General features: G+C 36.1%; 2 protein-coding genes across 2 annotated transcripts; both read right to left on the reverse strand.

Annotated features, from left to right (window-relative positions):
- Positions 1-5167: 5167 nt before the first annotated feature.
- Positions 5168-5674, reverse strand: LOC132309197 (uncharacterized). The gene has a single exon (XM_059807528.1). The coding sequence runs from the start codon at positions 5672-5674 to the stop codon at positions 5168-5170; it is 507 nt and encodes a 168-aa protein (XP_059663511.1).
- Positions 5675-14368: 8694 nt separating this feature from the next.
- On the reverse strand, positions 14369-16914 carry LOC132309198 (protein NLP6-like). The gene is made up of 5 exons (XM_059807529.1): positions 16773-16914; positions 16026-16555; positions 15847-15891; positions 14933-15779; positions 14369-14817 (listed from the first exon to the last, which is right to left on the reverse strand). The coding sequence occupies exons 1-5, from the start codon at positions 16912-16914 to the stop codon at positions 14369-14371; spliced, it is 2013 nt and encodes a 670-aa protein (XP_059663512.1).
- Positions 16915-22796: the final 5882 nt, after the last annotated feature.

Here is a 22796-nt window from a genome sequence, read left to right on the forward strand (position 1 = left end):
AGAAAGCTTCGAATCTCGAATACATTCTGTTGATCAAAAGCCCTAATCCATTTGTTTTGATGATAACAAATCAGTTAAAGATGTTTTTTTATTTTAATATTTCAATTGAGTTTAAATGCAAGGAAAAATGAATGTTTCTTAATTGAAGAAAAAAAAGGATCTTCATGTCATTATATGGACTCAGATGTCAAAAGGCTGCAAACATTCTACAAAGAATATGGTCAACTAAAGCAACAAGAGGATGCAAAGACAAGAGGATATAAACACTCATACAAGGTGCACTTAACAAAGTTCAAAATGTCAAATTATGGTGATTGACAAAGTACAACAAAAAGGAGCTCAAAACAACATTATCAGCAATATACGTCGACCGGTTTGTGCCATACGTCGACTGGTATCTATGCAAAGGCAAAACTCAAAGAACAGCTCGCATACATCGACCGGTTTGACACATACGTCGATCAGTATCTATACAGAAGCAAAATTCAATGAAGTGCTCATATACGTCGACCGGTTTGAAGCATACGTCGATTGGTATCTATGCAGTAGCAAAATTCAAGGAGAAACTCATATACGTCGACCGGTATCTAGGCAGTACTGAAATATTAGGAACTCAACATATACATCGACCGGTTTGATAAAGGATACGTCGACCGGTTTATGACACACGTTGACCAGTTTGGTCATAACTCTGTAGATTCAAAATTCAAACGGCTAGAATTTCATTTAATGCTTTCAACTACCTACAATAGCTCTATTGAATTTGAAATATCTACAAATAGAGAAGGTTGGAGCTCAAAGAAATTATACACACAAGTGAGAATACTCAAGAACATCATTCAAGAGCATTCAAAGAGCCTAAAATTCTGATCTGAGCATTTACTTCTCATTTTCTCTCTCATATCAGTTCAGAGACTAGAGTTTCATTTATTTCATCTACTTACTTTAGTGTGAAAGTTATTCTTGTAATATCTTCTAGAAAGAGATAGAGAGAGAGAAACAATATTGTAATCTTCATCTTTATATCTCTACCATCTTATAAGGGTTGGTGTGACCCAAAACCAAAGCTTAGGAAAAAGGTGTTCTCCAAGCAAGGAAGAGAAGCATAGTTTTGCTTCAATTGACAGTTTGCTCTCCACCATTAAGGAGGAGCTTTAGTGATTTTGGAAAGTCTCAAGGGAGGACCTTTAGCCGAGGAGTAAGAGCTTCTGAACCTCGCTAAATCGCTGAGTCACTGTTTGCAATTCTCTATCTCTATCTTCTTTAATTGTGCTTATATTGCTTGAATATTTTTACTGTGTATTGCATTCTATGTTATTGAAGATAAATTTTTAAAATTACAAACATTGGCCATTGATTCTATTCACCCCCCCTCTAGAGTCAATTAGTGACTAACAATTGGTATCAGAGCCTAATCTCTAGAAAAAGATTTGACCATCTTAGAGAACGATCATGGCAAATACAATGTTTCACCAAGAAGGTCAATCTAATAATAGACCTCCATGGTTTGATGGAAGTGACTACAACTATTGGAAAATCAAAATGAGAGCATTCCTAAGAGGCATAGATATAGATGTTTGGAAAGCCACCGAACAAGGAGACCATGTTCCAACCAAGGTAGTAAATGGTGAAAATATTCCAACACCCGATATTGAATGGACCCTAAATGACCGTAGGCTTGTACAATGCAATGTCAAAGCCATTACAAATCTCTATTGTGCCTTAAACAAAGACGAATTCAATAGAATTTCGGATTGCGAAACGGCTAAAGAAATTTGGGATAAACTTGAAGGTACCTATGTAGGTACTAGTCATGTTAAGGAATCCAAAATGAATATGCTCGTACATAAATATAAACTTTTTACCATGAATGGCAAAGAAACTATTAGTGAAATGTACTCTCATTTTACTAACATTGTGAATCCTTTGAAGGCTCTTGGAAAGTCATACACATCATCCGAGAATGTGAGAAAAATTCTTAGATCATTGCCTAAGAATTGGGAAGCCAAGAAGACCGCCATCCAAGAAGCCAAGAATCTCAACACACTTCCCACAGATGAACTCATTGGTTCATTAATGGCATATGAACTTGAAATGAATGACAGAGATGAAGAAAAAGAGACTCAAAAGAAGGACATTGCTCTTCAACCTACTACCACAATCTCCTTCACATAAAAAGCACCAAGTGCCTTCGCATCATTTGTTGCCTTAATAGGCAAAAAGTGAGCCGTCTTGGTCAATCTGTCAATGATGACCCATACGGCCTCTTTGCCTTTCCATAACCTTGGAAGACCTGTCACAAAATCCATAACAATTTGCTCCCATTTCCACTGCGCTATAGGCAATGGTTGCAATAAACCGGTTGGTCTCTAATGCTCGGCCTTCACCTGCTGACAGGTAAGGCATCTAGCCACAAACTGTGCAACATCTTTCTTCATCCCATTCCACCAATACTGATATCTTAAATTGTGATACATTTTAGTACCACCTGGATGAACTGCAAAGTAAGAAGTGTGAAACTCTTGTAAGACATCCTCACGACAAACTGTGGGAACCACCAACAAACCACTGAACTATAGACCCCCATCTTCATGCAAGGCCTAATCTTTCACTGTCTCACCACTAGAGATCAAAACGTGAATGGCATCTAAATCTGGGTCCTATCTCTATGACTCCATCACTCGTACAACAAGAGTAGGCTGAGCCACAAAACTAAACAAGAATGCTGGCTCACTGTCAACATCGTCGTCAAAATAATACAATCCCATCTCTACAAAATCCTTAAGCATCTTCCACTTCCAAATAGCCAAACCGGCCAAAGTCCCCCGAGATTTCCAGCTTAAGGCATCTGCTACCATATTTGCCTTGCCCGGATGATACTGCAAGTCAAAGTTGTAATCTTCCAAGAATTTAACCCATCTTCTCTATCTGTTATTCAAGTCCTTTTGAGAAAAAAGATACTTTAGACTTTTATGATCCGAGTATACCTCGAATCTCTCACCATACAAGTAGTGTCTGCAACACTTTAAAGCAAATACGACTGCCGCTAACTCTAAATCATGAGTATTATAGTTAAGCTCATGAGTCTTTAACTGTCGAGACCCAAAAGCCACTACTCTACCATCTTGCATCAACACACAACCCAAACCATCACGTGAAACATCACAATAGATCACATAACCCAAGCCACGCTCAGGTATCACCAACACTGGAGCTGTAGTCAATCTTGTCATCAAATCCTGAAAAGATGACTCATAGGCTTCATTCCAGACAAACTTGATCCCTTTCCGGGTCAAACGGGTCATAGGCGCTGCCAAGCGAGAAAAATCCTTCACAAATCTTCGGTAGTAACTCGCTAAACCAAGAAAACTTCGGATCTCAAAAACATTCTTGGGTTGTTCCCAATTCAGAACTGCTTCTATCTTTGATAGATCCACTGACACTCCACCTTCCGAAACAACATACCCTAAAAACTTCACCTCTTGCAGCCAAAACTCACATTTCTCATATTTGGCATACAATCGGTGCTCCCATAAAATTTGCAATACAATACTTAAATGGATCTCGTGCTCCTCCTGAGATCGTGAATACACAAGAATATCATCCAAGAAAACTATCACAAACTGGTCCAAGTAATCGTGAAAGATGTGGTTCATCAAGTCCATGAATGCTGCTGGCACATTAGTCAAGCCAAAAGGCATAACAAGGAACTCATAGTGTCCATACCGTGTACGGAACGCTATCTTCGGGATATCCTCATCCCTAACCCGTAACTAATAGTATCCTGACCTCAAGTCAATTTTCGAGAAACAATTGGCTCCCCTCAACTGATCAAATAAATTATCTATCCTTGGCAAATGATACTTGTTATTGATGGTGGCATGATTCAACTTCCGATAATCAATGCCCAATCTCAAAGAACCATCTTTTTTCTTAGCAAACAAGACCGGTAGGCCCTACGGTGACACACTCGGTCGGATGAAACCTTTCATCCTTGAATCATCAAGCTGTCTCTTCAATTCTTCTAATTCAACTAGTGCCATATGATACGGTGCCATAGAAATTGGTGTGGTACCGGGCATCAAATCAATAGTAAACTCCACCTCTTGATGTGGAGACAACTCTGTCAAGTCCTCTGGAAAAACATCCAAAAAGTCACGAACAACTGCCGAATAACCCCTTTCCACAATATCATCTTCTTCAGCTAAAAGACTAGCGAAGAAGTAATCACCAAAACCTCTTCCACGAATTACTTCGACCCCCATGAAAAAGAAACAGTCTCCCTCGGGAGTGCATACAGTGACCCTACCTCTGAAACAGTCGATCGTAGTATGAAACGAAGTTAACCAATCCATCCCGATAATGACGTCAAAATTAGTCATCTCCAGGAGGATAAGGTCAAACACAAAAGTCCGCCCGGCTATCACAATGGAACAATCCCTCACAACTTGGCTCAAGGACACTGAACCTCAACTAGCGTATCAACACACAATGTATGATCCATGAAACTGACCTCTAACCCCGATACAAGTGCAAATGACGATGAAATAAAGGATTGAGATGCACCAGAGTCAAACAAAACACGGGCCCAAGAACCAAACACTGGAAATATACCTCGGAAAACTGATGGACCAGAAGATGCATCAACTGGTGTAAGTGCAAAGACACGTCCCTGCGGTGCCTGTGCCTGAGAACTACCAATCTGAACACCAGACTGCTGCGCTGACACAGTAGGAGTATCCCTCCTAGCTGGTCGTGAACCTTGAGAAGACATAACAGGCTGTGGTGGTAGCGGTGGTCTGAAACTTAACTGAACTGTAGCCAACTGTGATGGCCTCTACCGTGACCCTCTGCCACTAGTGGTGCCTGCTCCCTGATTGGGACAGTCTCAAATCAAATGGCCACCACACCCATAACAAGCCCTCGGAGCTGAAGAAACTGAAGTCGATCTCATGGGACAATTGGACTTGTAATGTCCAGGCTGCTGGCACTGAAAAGAAACGACTCCACTCCTATCAGACCCAGCTAGTAAAGGAGTGGTAGGAGCAGATCGTGCAGACTACTGTCCCTAAAACTGAAATGACCACCCCTGTTCCTCTTCCTTGAAGGTCCCTCTGAAGATGACCTTGCATTTCTCTTTTGCTTCCACTATTCCCTTCTTACATCTTTATCTTTGGCCTCTGCCTCTAACATCAATGCCCTTTCCATTACTCAAAATAAACCTTGATGCCTGTGCCGTTAACAAAGGCCTCATTTTGAAATCAAGACCGGAAATAAACTTTCGAGTCATATCAACTTCACCTCTCACCATCTCTGGAGCAAAACGGGAAAGTGAAGTGAACTTGTTTTCGTACTCCGTCACCGACATATTGCCTTGGATAAGGCCAATAAATTGATTCCTTAACTCCCACCTCTTGGGAGCAGGGAAATACTTCTCATAGAATAGCTCGTTGAACCTATCCCAACTCATTTCTTCAATCTTATACTGATTTGTGACCGACTTCCACCAAAACTTGGCATCCTTTGAAAACTTGTAAGTGGCTAGGATGATTTTTAAGTGATCATCCGTCACATCCATAGAAGTTAATTGAGTTTCAACTTGATCCATATAGTCATCCGCTTCCATTGGATCCGCACCACCTTCGAACATGACTGGCATTAACTGATTAATCATCGTGAGACGTTTCTGTGCCGACGTCTCCTCTACCTGAACTACCGGTTGTGGTACCGGCTACGGTATCGGCTGCGGATGAGTAGCAATTGTGGCCATCAAGGCCTTCTGCAATAAGCGATTCAATGCAAGTTTCGCTGAACTTTCACCTTCTTCAATGGGTGTTTCAACATTATCCCTCCTTGTAGGAACAACTCTTGGGGCAATCAAATCCCTAAGAAGTGTGTCCTCATCAACTGGCTCCACCGGATTGGAGCTAGAGCTCTCGCCAACATCACCCCTTATTGGCCTAAGGCCAACTTCCCTAGGTTCCTTACGCCGTGACATCGTTCTATAAAACAAAGAAAATGGTTCAATAACGATGACACTAAGGTCCAACCGTGAACAACTCAACATAAAAGGATGCTATACTAACACTTAGCATGCAATGCTATGCAATGAACACATTAATATAAGCATATAAGCATATAAACACGTAAACGAGTAAACAGTTAAGCATGTTTTTTCACATAGCAAAACACTTTTGTAAATAATGAAATAACAAGACAAATGACTTCCCAGACAACCCTAGGTAGGCCATTACCCATCATCCTAATGGTTTTCGAACCAAGGCTCTGATACTAAATTTGTAACGACCTTAAACCGATACCATTTTAAAAAACATTTCGGCACGACCTCTGCTAAAAAAAGGCCTACAACAACCTGTTTGAAAAAAAAAATCAATGGCCTTTCTTGGCCTTTCAAGACATATTCAACCTGTCCCAACACACCATACAAATATATATATATATATATATATATATATATATATATAATACATTCCCCAATACCACAACATCAACAACTTTCCCAAGTTAACCTATCATCGTCATCCCATTCAACTTAAGCATTTACATAGTCTCGCTTCCCTTCAAAATACCAACAAGAGTTACGATTTATATATAATACATGACCTTGGCTTGCAAAAATGAATACACGACATTCTAATTTTGAGACTATACAAAAAAGAATGGGCTAAAATTCAAAAGATAACAAAATACAACTCCTAATCTTCTTCAAACTTGCTGGGGATTATCATCCACCACTTCTTTTCCGAGCCCTGAAAAATGTTAAATAATGGGGTGAGCAAAAAACTCAGTAGGTGGTGCCTAAGATGCACCTCTTGTGACCCCGTGAACCCAAATAATGAATAGGACATTAGGGAGAGGGGTCATGCTCAACCGGGGAAAATACAATGTAAATCCACAAGTTCAAAACAAATGAATGTCGTGCCATGAATGCAATGTCATGCATGTCACTCCCCATTTTCAGAAAACTTCCATCACTTCACAAACTGTTAATATAACCCGCCCTTTGGTGACTCCGCAGCGACACGAGAGAAGGATTGGCTACTGTCCCTGACCTTTGGTACCTCCGCAGCATCATTTGGGGCCTAAATAGCTCAACCACGCTAGGGCAATTTCCCTAGTTCCCTCTAGGCTATATTAACACACCGGCCCTTTAGTGACTCCACGGCGACTGGATTTCCTCAAAACCGTTTCATCAAATTCTCACCAAAAATCCCCTTTTTCATTCTTATCAAATCATTGTACCATTTTTCATGCCTATGCTATGAATGCATATCACATGCCTTTTTAATACTATGGAATTGGAGAGAATTATTATCACACAATTAACATACTTTCACATAAAATTTCTAATAAATTATTAAGTATCATAGGCATGGAAAAATTAACATATTAAGCATACTTCACAATAATTCTAAGAGAATTTCCATAAACTTCTATAAATAATTTCTAGCAATTTTATCAACACAATAATATAGAGAATCCAATAATCAAGCATATTTTTCATACAATTCAACAATTTCACATAATTACATGCTATATATACAAAATCAAGTCATTTAAGAGGCAAATAAATCAAATTGATCATGCTTGACAACAATTATGGTAGAATAACTCACAAAAGCACAAGAAAGTGAGAATTAGAGACCCCTACCTCAATTTTATGCAAAACCCCCAATTTTCACCTTAAACCCCTCAAAATGGGTCTCAATTTTCGGACTTCCTAGAGTGGCCAAAAGCTGAAATTGCTGGTATTGATTTGCAGATCTCATCGTGGGCTTTAATTTGCCGCAAACGACATCCAAAATTTCCAAAAGATGAGTAAGTAATCAAGAGTTGAAGTTGTAACAGAAAAAGAAAAAAAAAAAAAAACACAACAGCGAGAGAGAGAACTGGTTGAGAGAAAGAAAGCTGATTGTATATAAAAAATGGGTCTGCTATCCACTAACCACATAAGGCCTTAAGGTAAGGTGGGTCCCACAGCTAAAATAAAGAATTTCTTTAATTAACATAATATATATATATATATATATATATACATATAAAACACAGACATTACATTTTATATCCTGGCAAGTAACACATGCACCTACATGCCCTTTTAAGGACTTGAATTCGCAATTGAAAGGTGAGGAACAAATATTAGGCTAAATTGGTGATCTGTCAAAGAGGAATTAACTACGGATATTTTAAGTAATAGATAAATGAATCAAATTATATTAAATGGATTGACTTAGGAGTTTAGTTATTGTTCAGTGTTGAACTTCAAAGTATTTCTTTGAGGGTTTATGAAGAGTTACTAATTGTTAATGTGAGACCTCTTTGAATTAAAGTTTTTTAAGCATAAATTTCTTATTATGATTTGGAAAGTCTACTTCCAATAGGGAAACTAGGGTTTTATTACAAATTAGACTTGGATGAATTTTGAATTTTATTCTATCAAACAATTTTACTTGAACCTAACTTTATAAAAAGAAAGTTCAAGTTGTTTTCTCTTATCTAAGGCTTATAATTTACGAATTCAAATATTTATTGCATTTAAGGAAATTAGCAAAAGGTTACTTCTTCATGATTCTTAAAAAGCCTAGACCTAAAATTTACAATGACCTAAAATTTACAAATTCTTGGGTTTATTTCATTTAAACATAATTTTTATGGATTTTAAATGTAACGACCTGAACCAGAGGGTTCGAATCGCTAACCAGGTTCTTACCCGAACCCGAGGTCGTCTAAGGGCACTATGGTAAGTTCTAAGGCCGATACATAATGTACGTGTCATCCCAAAACTTATACAAAACAAATGAAATCGCATATATAAAAGATAATAAAACAGTCCACTAACCCATTTAAACCTATGGAGGAATGTCATCCGCCACTTCCTTTCGTATCCTGAAAAATATTAATAATAATGGAGTGAGCATAAAGCTCAGTAGGAAGCATCTAAGACACACCTCTTATGACCCCATGAATCCATACAATGAATAGGATACGAGAGAACGCGATCATATCTCAGGGAAAAACAAACAAAACAACGATAATATCAATAGATACATACGCAAGTCGTTCAATCACCAAGCGTGCAATGTATGCCAATGCAATGCCATGCCATACAATGTCGCTCCCCATTTCCGAAACAATATCGTTTCAACTTCCAAACCGTTAGTATAATCCGACCTAAGGCACCTCCAAGGCGTTACGAATGGAGGGTTGACTAACTATCCACGACCACAAGGCACCTCCAAGACGTCGGATTCAGCCTAGTTAGCTCAACGATACTCCCTTCTAGACCACACTAACACCACGAACCACTAGGCGCCTTCTAGGCGTCCGGTTTTCACAAACACTTTTCAAAAAAAAAAAACTTTTCCCAAAATCAAATTAATTGTTTTAAAACAAACTTTTCCCTTTACTTTCCCAATGGCAATGCATGAATTATGCAATTTCTTCAATGCCATGACAATATAGAAATTCCATACACATCATCCACATTATTTAAGCATGTTTAAAACATGAATTTTCACACAATATCGCATTCTCATATTTCTAAATCATGACATTTTATATACTTTCAATTCCTAAATCTAACAATTAAATTCTACACATTCCATCAACGTCATATTCACATTTTGAGAAAAAAAAAATTATAAATAATTAATTCCACAACTAATAATCTCAAATTTACATAGCAATTGGTAAACATTTTACATACAACTTGTTATTATTGAGTATGTTTTTCATCACAACAAATTAATTAGGTTCATAGGCACAATTAACACACCATATCACTTATCATCATGAACACAACTAAATACAATCACTATGTTCAAAGTAACTAAAATTAAGCATGCTTATAACCAACTTTAGAAAGGAAAATTCACAAAGAATCAAAGAAATTGTGAATTAGAAACACCCCTACCACAAAGAATGTAAAAGTCCCAAATTATGCTCAATTTTTGAAAATCCATGGGTTGGTGTGATGCCCCTCGAATTCAAGACATGGGTTAATCAGGCCCAGGCCCAAACCCGAGGGAAATATCAAACAATTAAAGTATTTTAAATCAAACACAGATGACAAAATAAAATAATAAAGATAGAATAAAGTTGAAAGAAGTATTAATTATAAAACCCTCCATGTATAACTGAATAATAAAACTCTAATCCTCCAAAACTTCAAGGTTACAACTTGGGAATCCACTGGTGGACCCTAACCAAAAGTTCAACTGAAACTGAAACTGAAAATAGATAATGCTAGAAACATCGAGAGAAGTCCTACGTAATCAGATGAATGTGAGACTGTCCTCGATAAACACGATCAAAATCTAAGGCTGGAACCGTCCTGTACCTAAAAAGAATAATATAAGAGTGGGTCAGGCCCACGAGCAAGTTCTAATCTAACTGCAATCCATACAGTGACCCGATACGCAGATACATCGTAGACACCTCACAATATCTATCTAGTCCATACATATAAATATATCCACACTAAGGGACATTCACTGGTCTATAATAGGGTTCTTAACCTGAATAGAAGGCAACATGCGAATACGCACCCAAAGGTGGGTATGAGTACCTAGACCTAATGGGGTATACTTTAACCTATTATAACCAGCTACGCATCCACCGCATATACGCACCCTAACCAATGAGTCTGAGACTCAAGCTCAACTCGTGGTACCATAAACATATATAAAGTCCGTCCAAATCCAGGGTATGAAGTTCAACTATTTATTAAACTGACATAGAACAAACCAACTAGTTAGTCACTCAACTTATTTAGTTGATATAACTTAACTACCATCCGTTAATCCAGGTTGCCACTCAACTTAGTTGCAGTTGATATGACTTAACCAAAATTAAGATTCAATATTTATAAATCCATTCATTTAATCCGTTAGGTTAGGTTTAGGCGTTTTGAGCTAAACCGTCCCTAGTATGCCACCGTCCCATACCGGTGCATACATTCTTCCATATCCAGGTAAATTACAATGTATACATAATGAACAAGTAATTTACAGTCCAAAACCACTATCCAAATAATTGCAAAAAAGTATTTAAAGTTTCAGCAATTTAAATCCAAGAATTAAACCATATAATTGCAGGAAACAGTTTAATAGTTTATACAACTAGCATCCAAAGCATGCATAGACCCAATCTAATATATCAATGATTCTATCATGCATTTTAAAATAAATTTTATAATCCTATTATAGTCCAATAAATTGCTAAATTAATCTAAGCAATTTATTTCCTCCCATCGGTAACAGTGTACTAAGTTAATTATATGCTTTTATACTGTTTCATCCTTTATCTTAGAGACTTAAACTATGCAACAACAAGTTTAATCACACTTAGAATCAAATATTTAGATCCTCTGTAAAGTCCCCACAATCCATTAGAGACATCCAAAAGCTCAAACAGTGCCCAGAATACCAAACAGTGCCTTAGAAAACTAAAAAAAAGATAAAATTTAACGTAAATTGAAGAGGGAGCCTGCTCCAAATTTTGGGAGCAGGCTCTTTCAGCCTAGAGCCAGCTCTAGGAGTCCTTGGAGCTGGCTTTACTTGTGTGGGAGCCGGCTCCCACATCTATGGAGCCGGCTTTCACCTCATTTGAGAGCCTTCGTCCCCATTCTGCTCCGTTTCAGTCCGTCTGCTCCCTCTCTGATCAATTCCTACCAATCTGTTGGGTTCTAAAACTAATCTTAGGAGTCTTAATTGAGTCTAGAAGCATCCCCAAGGTTGTTTACAATAACTGGGACCAATTGCAGAGGTTAGATTTAGCCATTAGACTAGCATGTTTACAGTACGAAATTTAAACTAACTTGCAACGTCCATTCCATTCCAACTTTTCTATTCCTCTTCACCCCTGAACGTAAAGATCTTATATCATCATAGTAACATTCCCATGATTTATTTACAGAGGTTAAAGGCAATTACAGAGACTAAAATTGCTTAACAACATAACATGCTTAAAACAGAAAACTGATCAAGACTTGAAACAAGCTTGCACGCATTATACCAAAAACTAATTTAACACGTAAAGATCATCAATATATTATATAGTAAGCATGTAAGTTCCGATTTAATAATTAATTAAACCCTAGAGATTATCTAGGTGCACAGAACACAAGCCAGAGGGAAGGAGGAAGAGAAGAACTTGCCTGTATAGTTTTATAAACAAAACCTTGTCGTCATTGTTCTAAGCTTTCCGGCAACCACTACAATATGTCTAACCTCCTAATACTTCTGCCCTTTCCTTCTCCTAGGTTTGGTCTTGAAACCTCAGTTGAGAACTCACAAACTTGCCCTGTTCTCTCAAAACCACAAACTTACTCTGTTCTCTCAAAACCTCACTCTGTATCTCACGTGCTCCGTTTCACTGTGTTATGAATAGGGTTCTTAAAACCCTAGGCAACCATATGACTTGTATATTTATAGGCAATTCCAAACCCTAATTCTAATTAAAACCCTAAACTGTAATTTAATCCGCCCATAGAAAACCTAGGTTATAATACATAATAGATACCTGTATGCCGTCTCTAAGAAAACCCTAATTAAAAAAAAAAACGTATTTAAATCCTCATTTATCTACATTACATAATTAACTTAATCAAAATCAACAATTTACAAATAATTCAAATAAATTCAAATAATTTCAAATAAACAAGCAACAAAACCATTTAAATAATTAAAAATACAAGTAAAAACTTAATTAAAATATCAGGACTATCCTCTTAAAATTAAGGGTATTACAGTTGGCCAAACAAGGGTTTGCTTTCCAATGTAGGTCTCAATAAGCTCTCCAACATTGCCCAAAGGAGTACCATCAAATTCACAAAAATAAATAAGGAATCAAGCCTTGAAAATCATGGCAAAAGAAAAGAAAAAAAGAAAGTAAGGGGAGAATGAGAGAACTGTCTAGAGAAAAGAGCTTTATGGTCTAAATGGCCTTATGGCCGTTAGAAGAAAAGATAGTGGTGGGTCCCTCACATATAAAAATCTTTTTTTTCATTTGACTTTTCTTTTCTTTTCTTTTCTTTCTTTTTTTTCTTTCTTTTTTATTTTTTATTTTTTTTAATTTTTTAACTTATTACTACACATATATAAAATTCACAAACATTACATTAAAACACCTTCAAATATTATTTCTCAAGAGAATCAGACCTAAAATTTTGTGAATTTTAGGGTTTGTTAGCATAAGTAGCCATGAGTTTCTTAGCAAGCAAATTAGAACATGGAAGGTCTCGTCTAGAGGTTGAGCCTTTTAACCTTTTTACCCCTACCCTGTGTGGCCAATGGCTGATTCCATTCTCTCTGTATCTATGCTCAATGCAAAAATAAGAATTCAATAACATTGAACTTTTGTTAGTGAAAGAGATTAAACTTTAGTTGCTATAAGAAGAAACTCAAAAAACTTGAAAATAACAAGAGCATGATTACGAGCAACAATTGCAATTATTGTGTAAGGTTACCACCAAGAATCTGTTCATCATCTACAAGTTCTTTCCAAATTTGCATCATTTGAAGAAGAACCAAGAATGTTATTTTGCTCTGCAGTAGCATTCCTTCCATTGGTTACACATGTTTTTGAGTTGAAAATGGAAAAACTTTATTATATATATATATATATATATATATATATATTACACGGTGGTTTTCACTGCTATTGAATTAAATTTTAATGCCAAATATATAGATATGTAATTTTCTATTAATAATAGAAAAAAGGTGAAAAATTAAGGAAAATCTTTCATGAACTTCTATTCATCGCCAAAATCGATAAAAATAAAGTCCTTTTTTTTTTTTTTGGTTAAAAATAAAAATAAAATCTTCATAATTAACAAGATGGGATATTTGATCTTCATCATCATTAACATTGTATGTTTTATCTTGCTCATAATCATCAAGATTGATGGGAGTTTCTGGCATGTTCTCCATTGTCGATAAGCTTATCTGGTTAAGAAATGGACTCTGATAAAAGCAAATCAATATTTATCTTATATATATAGAATATACAGTATTAACTAAAAGCTAGAAGGATACGAGTGATGCATGAACCAATTTTTATTGGACGAAGGGGTTCAGGAGGTTCACCTCCTGTCTTGCCGATTATCAAAAACAGGTTGTAGAAACGCGTAAAGTCGTCAATATGGAAGGTTAGAAACCGTATCTCCGTACAAAACAACTCTAAAAATGTCTCACACATTTAATTTGACTCACGAGAAAAGTTGAGTGACGAAAGAAATGGTTTTTTTATTTTGTTAATCTCTTTAGTAAAGGTGTTTATTTATTTAATTGCTGCAGAAAAGATAAAAATTACATAAATACATATTGAAGAGAAAGTTGATTCCTTATATTTGGGTAATTGGCTCAATGAACATTTTGATTGTTTTCATGCCCAATGAATTAGAAGCACTTATACAATCCTGTAAGTCCTTGTCACAGGCTATTAAAATCCGATCGCCGTCATCGTCTATATATTTGATCTTATAAATTCCAACATTGAACTTCAACCTCTTGGAGACTTCTTCTTCTAACTCCACCATTTTTGCTGAAAAATGTATTTGAAATTTAATCATATCATCACCGCATGTTGCCTTTATAGTCATGGTACTTGCTTCTTGTGGTGTTATTACAAGTGGAGTTATGTGAGAAAAAGTAGTCACGAGTTTCTCAGCAGTCAAATCAGAACAGGGAGGGTCGAGTCTAGAGGGAGAGTCGTCCACCTTATTTCTCTTACCCCGTTTCCAGCGGCGGATTCCTTTCTTTCTGCATATACGTTTAAACGTAGATCTGCTCACTGCAAAAATAAGAATTCAATAACAAAAAAATTATTTCTACAAGAAGAGACTCAAAAGTCGAAGATGATTAGAACAAGATTACGAGCAACAATTTCAATTAGTGTGTAAGCATACCACCGTAAACATTTGCTATGTCTTCAAGTTTCTTTCCGAAATGTTGTTCAAGTTCCTCATAAGTAATTGAATATGTGTCATCTGAACAAGTATCAACTTCAAGTGTTAGTTGTTGATTTGATGAATGTGGTTGCATCATCTCTTGTTCACTGTGCAAGACTCCAGGCCCGGATGGAGATCTGGTAGGTTCCCGATTCATGCGAGGTGTAATAATATAAATCGATAATTCTTTCCCGAGTTCTTCTCCAGATGAGAGCTTAAAGCTTGGAAAATGTTGCTTCATTGTTTCTAACATCGAGCACAGTAAGGTACTTGTGTCTTTACCATATGCTCTTTTCCGATTTAAAAAGAACTCTAGTACATAATCAACTTCTCTGGTGTAACAACTTCGCAAGGAAATCGAGAAACAGCCAGTTAACCCAAAATGACGTGCACCGGGCAGTAATGGATATTCAGTTAGGCTGAATTGAGTTATATCTCTACAGAAGCATGGTTTATGTGACAGATAGGCCCTCCCAACAACTCCCTGCCCCCTTTGTAAGTCATTAGACGCACATAACCCTGAGAATTCTACCAGATTATAATCTACAAGATATGATACTTCGTTTGGACCGTGCAAGACTTGTCCCACACAGCTTACATCAAAAAAGGTATTGGAGGAGCTATTGTCCATATTGCCATCAGTGTTCAAGGTATTGAATCTGCAAGGAATCCACATCTGAGCCAAAGGTAACTTGTGTTTTTTGCACATCACTTGCAACCCTTTGTAGATTTCATCATTTGTATCTCTATAAATCTGGATTGTAAATTTTGTGTAGTATAGAAATTTATTGATGAGAACAGGGTACTGAAAACATACACGGAAAAAGAGAGAGTATGAGATCTCACATTTGCATATTAAGCCTGTAACTTACCGAAGATCTATGACAGTAACACAGAGAACTTCTCAGACCTGCAATCTACAAGAGATGAGAACAAGAGAAGAGAAGTGAGTAATTTGTAAGGTTTAAATTAATGAAAAGGAAAAATCATATCATCTTCAACCCAAGTAGAAGAAATAAATACAAATTACGGGTTTCAAGTTTCAACAAACCTTGAGCAAATAATCCAAAAGCGAATAACACACCAGTAGCAATAATCCAGAAGGTGTATTTTTTACAAACTCAAGCACTCCAACACAGCCCTGAAAAGAGGGGTGAAACAGCGGGAAAGCAGAGGAAGCCCAAATATTGCAAGTTAGGGCAAATTCGCGCTGTGGGTACTCTTTGCTAGAGTAAATTCGCACATCTTCAGTACGCTCATGCAATTTTTTCCGGAACACACGACCCTGGATTCCAAGGTGTTCTTCTGTCCCATCCAAATCAATTTCATATTCCAAACAGTGCTTCCTATACTTAAGAAGTCTTTCATCAAGATCATAAGAAAGAGCAAAAGGTTGGTCTGAAGTTACAAGCTGGAAACACCCTGTTTCTGTTGTGATGGGTGTCCAAAACTGAATGAGAGTATGATCCATATAGTTATTACGATGGAAGTTTTGAAGCGCAGATTTGATCTTCTCTATAACGATCCCTTGATTGGTGGTGGGGCTGTGAGTTACCCAATCCGTAATACCACCACCTACATCTACACGTTCATTTGAAAATTAATTTCCTTATATATATATACACACATATATATAGTTGTGTGTGTGTGTTTTTTTTTTTTTTGAATGATAAGCTGCTATTGAATTAAATTTTCTATGACAACTAGGTATTTTACTCTTAATAGAATAAATAAATTAAAAAAAAAAAAAAAAAATTGGAGTGAGAAATAAAGAGAGACACAGATAGAAGCAGCTTACTGAAAGGAGAGAGGGTTGTCTCGCACCAAAACGCCCACAGGTGGTCTTTTGACAGAGGGCGCCGGAAAAACACTGTACTGGGCATATCCTTGATGAAATTATTGAGGATGTATTCTTCATCATGGTTTGCCATCTCCGCCATTGTCGATGAGCTACCTACCTGGTTAAGAAAATGACTCTGCATTGTGCACGTCAATATATATGATATAGTAATGCATACCGATCCCCCCTATGTTGTTGAGCTGGATCTGCTGCTCCATCGGATGGTGAAGATCGCGCCAGCTCAGCTGCAGACCAATGGGAACCCATTAGAGTAAGACGATGACGTTCGGTTAAAAAGGCCAAAAGGATATACATGAGGAGAAAATTTTCCACTGCTCACAAAATGCAATATGTCAATAAAAAGGCCGGCCAAAATGTATTGGGCCAAGAGCCCAAAACCACACCAAGCAGCTAAAGGTCTATAAAGAAAGCATTGAACACCAAATCGGCCCGAAAATAAGAATGAAGTCCAACAAGCCCAATCCAAGGCCTTGGTCAATACAACTGGGAGTAACGCTCGCCATCAAAATCACAAGAAATCGGAAAGAAATAATGTTCATATATGAAACAGTTGTCCCATAATTACCTCCTTGTATAGATATAAATAAGGGAGCAAGACCCAAATGACGGCATTCTGTTCTATTTGCCCTTGTTCTTCCTTAATCTCATTGTTTTTATTCTTTCTTCTCATAGGCTACACATATATTTATTCTTTTCTTTGAATATTTTGGAGTATTTAGTAATCCTCTATTGTTCTTGATGGAGTGTTCAAGCATTAAAATTTCTTCCTTGATCTCATTGTTTTTATTCTTTTTTCTCATAGGCTACACATATATTTATTCTTTTCTTTGAATATTTTGGAGTATTTAGTAATCCTCTATTGTTCTTGATTGAGTGTTCAAGCATTAAAATTTCTGGATTGAAACTCAGTGTTCGGTCCGAGATTTTGTGCACCTATATTTTGGCGCCGTCTGTAGAAAGTTACGAAAAGCCTCTCACTACCTATTTGAATTTAGATACATGCAACATCACTCCAGTACAACGATACGATCAGATGCCATTCAATTGTAGCAATTTAAAATCATACAAAAATTGGGTGAGGAGATATTAGCGTAGTTTGACACCATAAGCCAAGCTAATGAGGCAAGTGCTGAACAGATCAACACATTAAGGCAAGCGAACGAGGCTAGCACAGCATGAAAGGGCAAGATTACAAACAACAATTTCAGTTAGTGTGTAAGCTTACCACCAAAAATCTGTGCAACATCGTCAAATTTCTGTCCGAAATGTTTTTTGAGTTCCTCATAAGTGATTGAATCTGCCTCATCTGAACAAAAAGCATGACTGGTATTTCGCTTTTCATTGACAACATTCTTTCCATTGTTGATATCATCAATTTCAACTATTAGTTGTTGATTTGATGAATGTGGTTCCATCATCTCTTCTCCATCATGTAAGACTCTAGGTCCAAATGGAGATCTAGTATTTTGGCATTGAAATGATGCGTGTTCCTCATTCATGAGAGCCCCGTCTGAGCAAGAAATAGAATTGTTATTTCGCTCTTCATTAACAACATTCCTTTCGTTGTTGGCATCACCTACTTCAACTATTAGTTGCTGATTCATAAGATGATCTGCACCCGGCATATCTTTCTTGAAAGTGTTGAGATTGTATTCTTCATCTTGTTCTAGAAATAGAATTGTTATTTCGCTCTGCATTAACAATATTCCCTCCATTTTGGATCAAGCACATCAATATATAGTTATTTGCCAAAAGGAGAGACGTTGAGTGTTAAATGGACCATTTTCCGAGTGCAACTATTAGAAACGTGCTAGTTTTAAAAACTTTTCGAGTGATTTTAATTCATAAATCTTGATTCATCACATAGAGACAAGTTTTATGTAAAAATAAAACATGATGTATCATTCAATTAAAAGATTGAATACTTACATCAAGGTTTGAGTAAACCTTAGATCTCTCCTCCAAAGTGAATGTTCTCACTTATTGTAAATCCCTTTTGCTAGAAACCTTTTCCATGGATCTCCATCTTCTTGGTAATAGTCTTACCTTTAGGAATCACTCATAAGCCTCCATGAATGACCTTGGAAAATTAGGCTTGTGGGAGCCTCCATTAAATGAGAACACTAACCCTAATTTTCTAGAGAGAGAAAATATATTCCTTTTTTCCTTCTACTAAAAATCACCCCTAAAATATACATAGACCATGTATATTTATAGGCAACATAAAAATAAAGAAAAGGAAACAACAATTCATTCTCAATCTCTAATTCACATGTCTCAAATCTAATAGGATTACAATATCAAGTTGGGTTATGAGTGAGAATCCTTTGGGTTCATTATTTTATTGGCTACAATGAATTAATAATTGGCCCGGTCTATGGACCCAATTCAATTAATTCATAAATTAATTTCTACTCCACTAAAAGAAATTAATTGAACTCCAATTAAATAATAAATAACCTCTAAGTCAATGTTGCACTTTGACTCCTCTATGCATAATTAGTTGTCGAATAAATAAAGTCATCAATCCGACTACTTAATTAATATATTTGTTTTGACACCATTGATTATTTCTGGTTCGATCACAATAAAACATTTGTTTGACAAAAAATAATAATTTAAATAAATAAATATATAATAAATCATTTTGTCTAAAAACATACGAAGGCTTTCGAATTTACTTTGTGATCAACCATAATCAATACAAAATAAATACAAGTAGCAATAATACAAATATTGAAAATATAACCTTCTAACTATTAATTACATAACTACTCAAAGTGTCGGTCTAAGGATCATGAAGAATCTGCCGAACAAATCAAAGTAATTATTAATTAATAAAAGAATCTATACTTTTCTCATACTTAAAAGTCAAATGCCATGACGGTGATAGGAAGCAATTACATACGATGGCTCTCGCAATATATCTCAACTTAACGCGGATCCGGTTCAAATCTTAATTAATTATGAGTCCATCCATAATTACCGACTATGAACAATTTATGATTACTATTTATATTCATGTATTGATCGCCATCACATACATATATAAATCTCTCTTGTAATCAAGTGGACACTATTATTTCTATAATGAATCGAAACATAATACATTGAATTCACCTATTGTATAAAGTATAAATATTTCAAAAACGTCAGGAACTTATGTCACTACAATCCAAATAGGAATTTGCTATGCCAGGGCATATAAATCCCAACAGCTCCCACTTGCCCTCATAGCCAATTCAGATTGCATCTAACTCCAATGTTATCTAGGTAACGATCAATACTATTGATCATAACACCTTTGTTAATGGATCAACAAAGTTGTGTTCCAACGCAATGTTATAGCCACGAGTACATTTTCTTACCGGATAATATCATGTAGGACATGATACTTTGCTCTCAGTATACCTTATTCCTCTATGGAACCTTGGGTCATTGGTTTGGACTACTTCTGCACTATTGTCACAATATAGTTCGATAGGTAAGCTAGTATACTCCACAACCTCTAAATCAGTGAGATCAAACCAAAATGCTTCATTTGCTGCCATTAAGGCTGCAATGGACTCCACCTTCAGGTTTGAGTCAGCAGTTGAAATCTGGTTAACAATTTACCAACTGATTTTCCTTCCATTAAGAGAACATACACTAAGTCATGAACCTCATAGTATCTACTTCTGATTAAAAATCAGAACTAGCATACTTGATTGGAACCACATCATCACATCCATAAATGAGTATGAGATCGTTGGTTCTCCTAAGGTACTTTATGATATTTTTCACAACAGACCAGTTATCAAGTCCGAGTTCAGACTGATATCTACTTGCTATCCCTACCATATAGCGAATGTCTTGTTCGGTGTAGACCATGGCATATATGAGACTCCCATATACCGAAGCATATTGTTCCAGTCTCATTTGCTCAATCTCCTCTGATAGTCTTGAAAAACTACTTACTAGAGAGAGCAATCCATGTCAATCAAGCAAGAACTCGTTCTTTGAGTTTTGCATACCAAACCTGGTCAAAACTTTATCAATGTAGGATTATTAAGATAAGCCTATTTTCCTTTTAACCTGATCTTGCATAAGCTTGATCCTACGAATATAGCTTACATCTTTAAAATCCTTCATTTCAAAATAATTGAACAACTACTTCTTTACTGATGACAAAACTTTCCATATCATACTAAATGAGTAAGATGTCATCAATATATATAGAATTAGAAAAATAATGACATTCCCTTGTACACTCTTCCTCTATCACTCCTAATGGTCTTAATGTTACACTCTTGTTTGTTCTCAACTCTTTTGCAAAATTTAGCAAAAATTGAATGGGTTTCATTTTTGTGGGTAAGGAAAAACATCCGAGTGAATCTAGAGTAATCATCAACAATGACAAATGCATAGAGTTTTCCACTAAGACTTGTAATTCTCTCCGGACCAAATAGATCCACATGAATCAACTCAAGTGGTCTTGAAGTAGTTAAGTCCTTTTTCCTTTTAAATGACGATTTAATTTGCTTCCCTATTTGGCATGCACTACAAATTTTATCTTTTAAAAAATTAGCCTTTGGGAGGCCTTTGACTAATTCATTTTTAGATAATTTCGAGATCAAATCCATGCTAGCATGAGCCAACCTTCTATGCCATAACCAACTATTTTCATTTTAAGAAACAAAGCACTTAACATCTTGATCATGTATTTCACACAAAAGCAAAGTATATACATTACCATTTCTAAGAGCATGAAATACTTCATCATTATTCCTTTTAACAATGTATTTATCCGATTGAAACAACACATCATATTCTTTATCACATAGTTGGCTAATGCTAAACAAATTATGTTTTAAGCCTTTAACAAGTAAGACATCATCAATAGATAAGGAAGATGATATACCAATAGATCCGATCCCGATAACCTTGCCTTTTGAATTATCTCCAAATATAACACTTCCTCTTTTGTGAGACTTGATAGAGAGAAATTTTGATCGATCTCCCGTCATGTGTCTTGAGTAACCACTATCAAGGAACCATTTGTCCTTGGATGAGTATGGAGGCTTCAAGCAAACCTACAAAAAGAATTTGAGTAATCTTCTTTTGGTACCCACAATTTCTTGGGTCTATGAGAGTTAGGAAGAGGCTTATATGTTCCTTTAATAACCCAAATTTCTTTTGTCATACATGGCCTAATAGACAATGATTGATTTTATGTCCTAACTTTTTACAATAGTTGCATTTTGGACTAAAAGAAGAATTTTTGACAAAGTAATTGTTCAAAGGTTTTCTCTTTTTCAATAAATAAGAATCTTTGTTGTGAGGATTAAAACCAAGCCCATCTTTAGCATAAGCATTTCTTTGCTTTCCAAGTATGAGGTTCAAATTTTCTCTACCTTTTGTGAATTTGGCTAAGATTTTAACTTGATCCTCAATAATGACTTTCAATGATTCATTTTCAGCAATTAACTCAATTGAGGCCACTTCTTTAGCTAATTCTTTTTCCTTTTTCAAAGTTTCATTTTCAAGTTGAGATTTTTCAAGGTTTTAAGAAATGATAAGTTTTTCTCTTTTAAGGCTAGCACATTTTTGAACCATTTTACCTAATTCATCATGTAATTCTTTAAAAGCATTTAGCAAATAGTTATGTGCATCAACCAATTCATCATAAGAAGTTTCTAAGTCAAATGAGTCATAATTAGAATTTACCTCATCTTCATCGGCTATGAGACAAAGATTGACCAATTCGTTGAGTTCATTGTCACTTTTGGATCCATTTGAATCATCATCCTCCCATGTAGCTCTCATGGCTTTGCCTTTCTTTTTCATTTCCTTATCATTTTTGTAGGCATAGCAATCGGATTTAAAATGCCCCGATTTTCCACAATGAAAGCATGTAGGTGCTTCTCTTTTTCCTTACTCACTAGATGAGCCACTTATTTTAAAATTGTTGCTCTTTTGAAA

Source organism: Cornus florida, unplaced genomic scaffold, assembly GCF_030987335.1.
Source record: "Cornus florida cultivar Cherokee Brave unplaced genomic scaffold, ASM3098733v1 CherokeeBrave_3.0.0_Hap2_Chr05, whole genome shotgun sequence".
Classification (NCBI taxonomy): Eukaryota; Viridiplantae; Streptophyta; class Magnoliopsida; order Cornales; family Cornaceae; genus Cornus; species Cornus florida.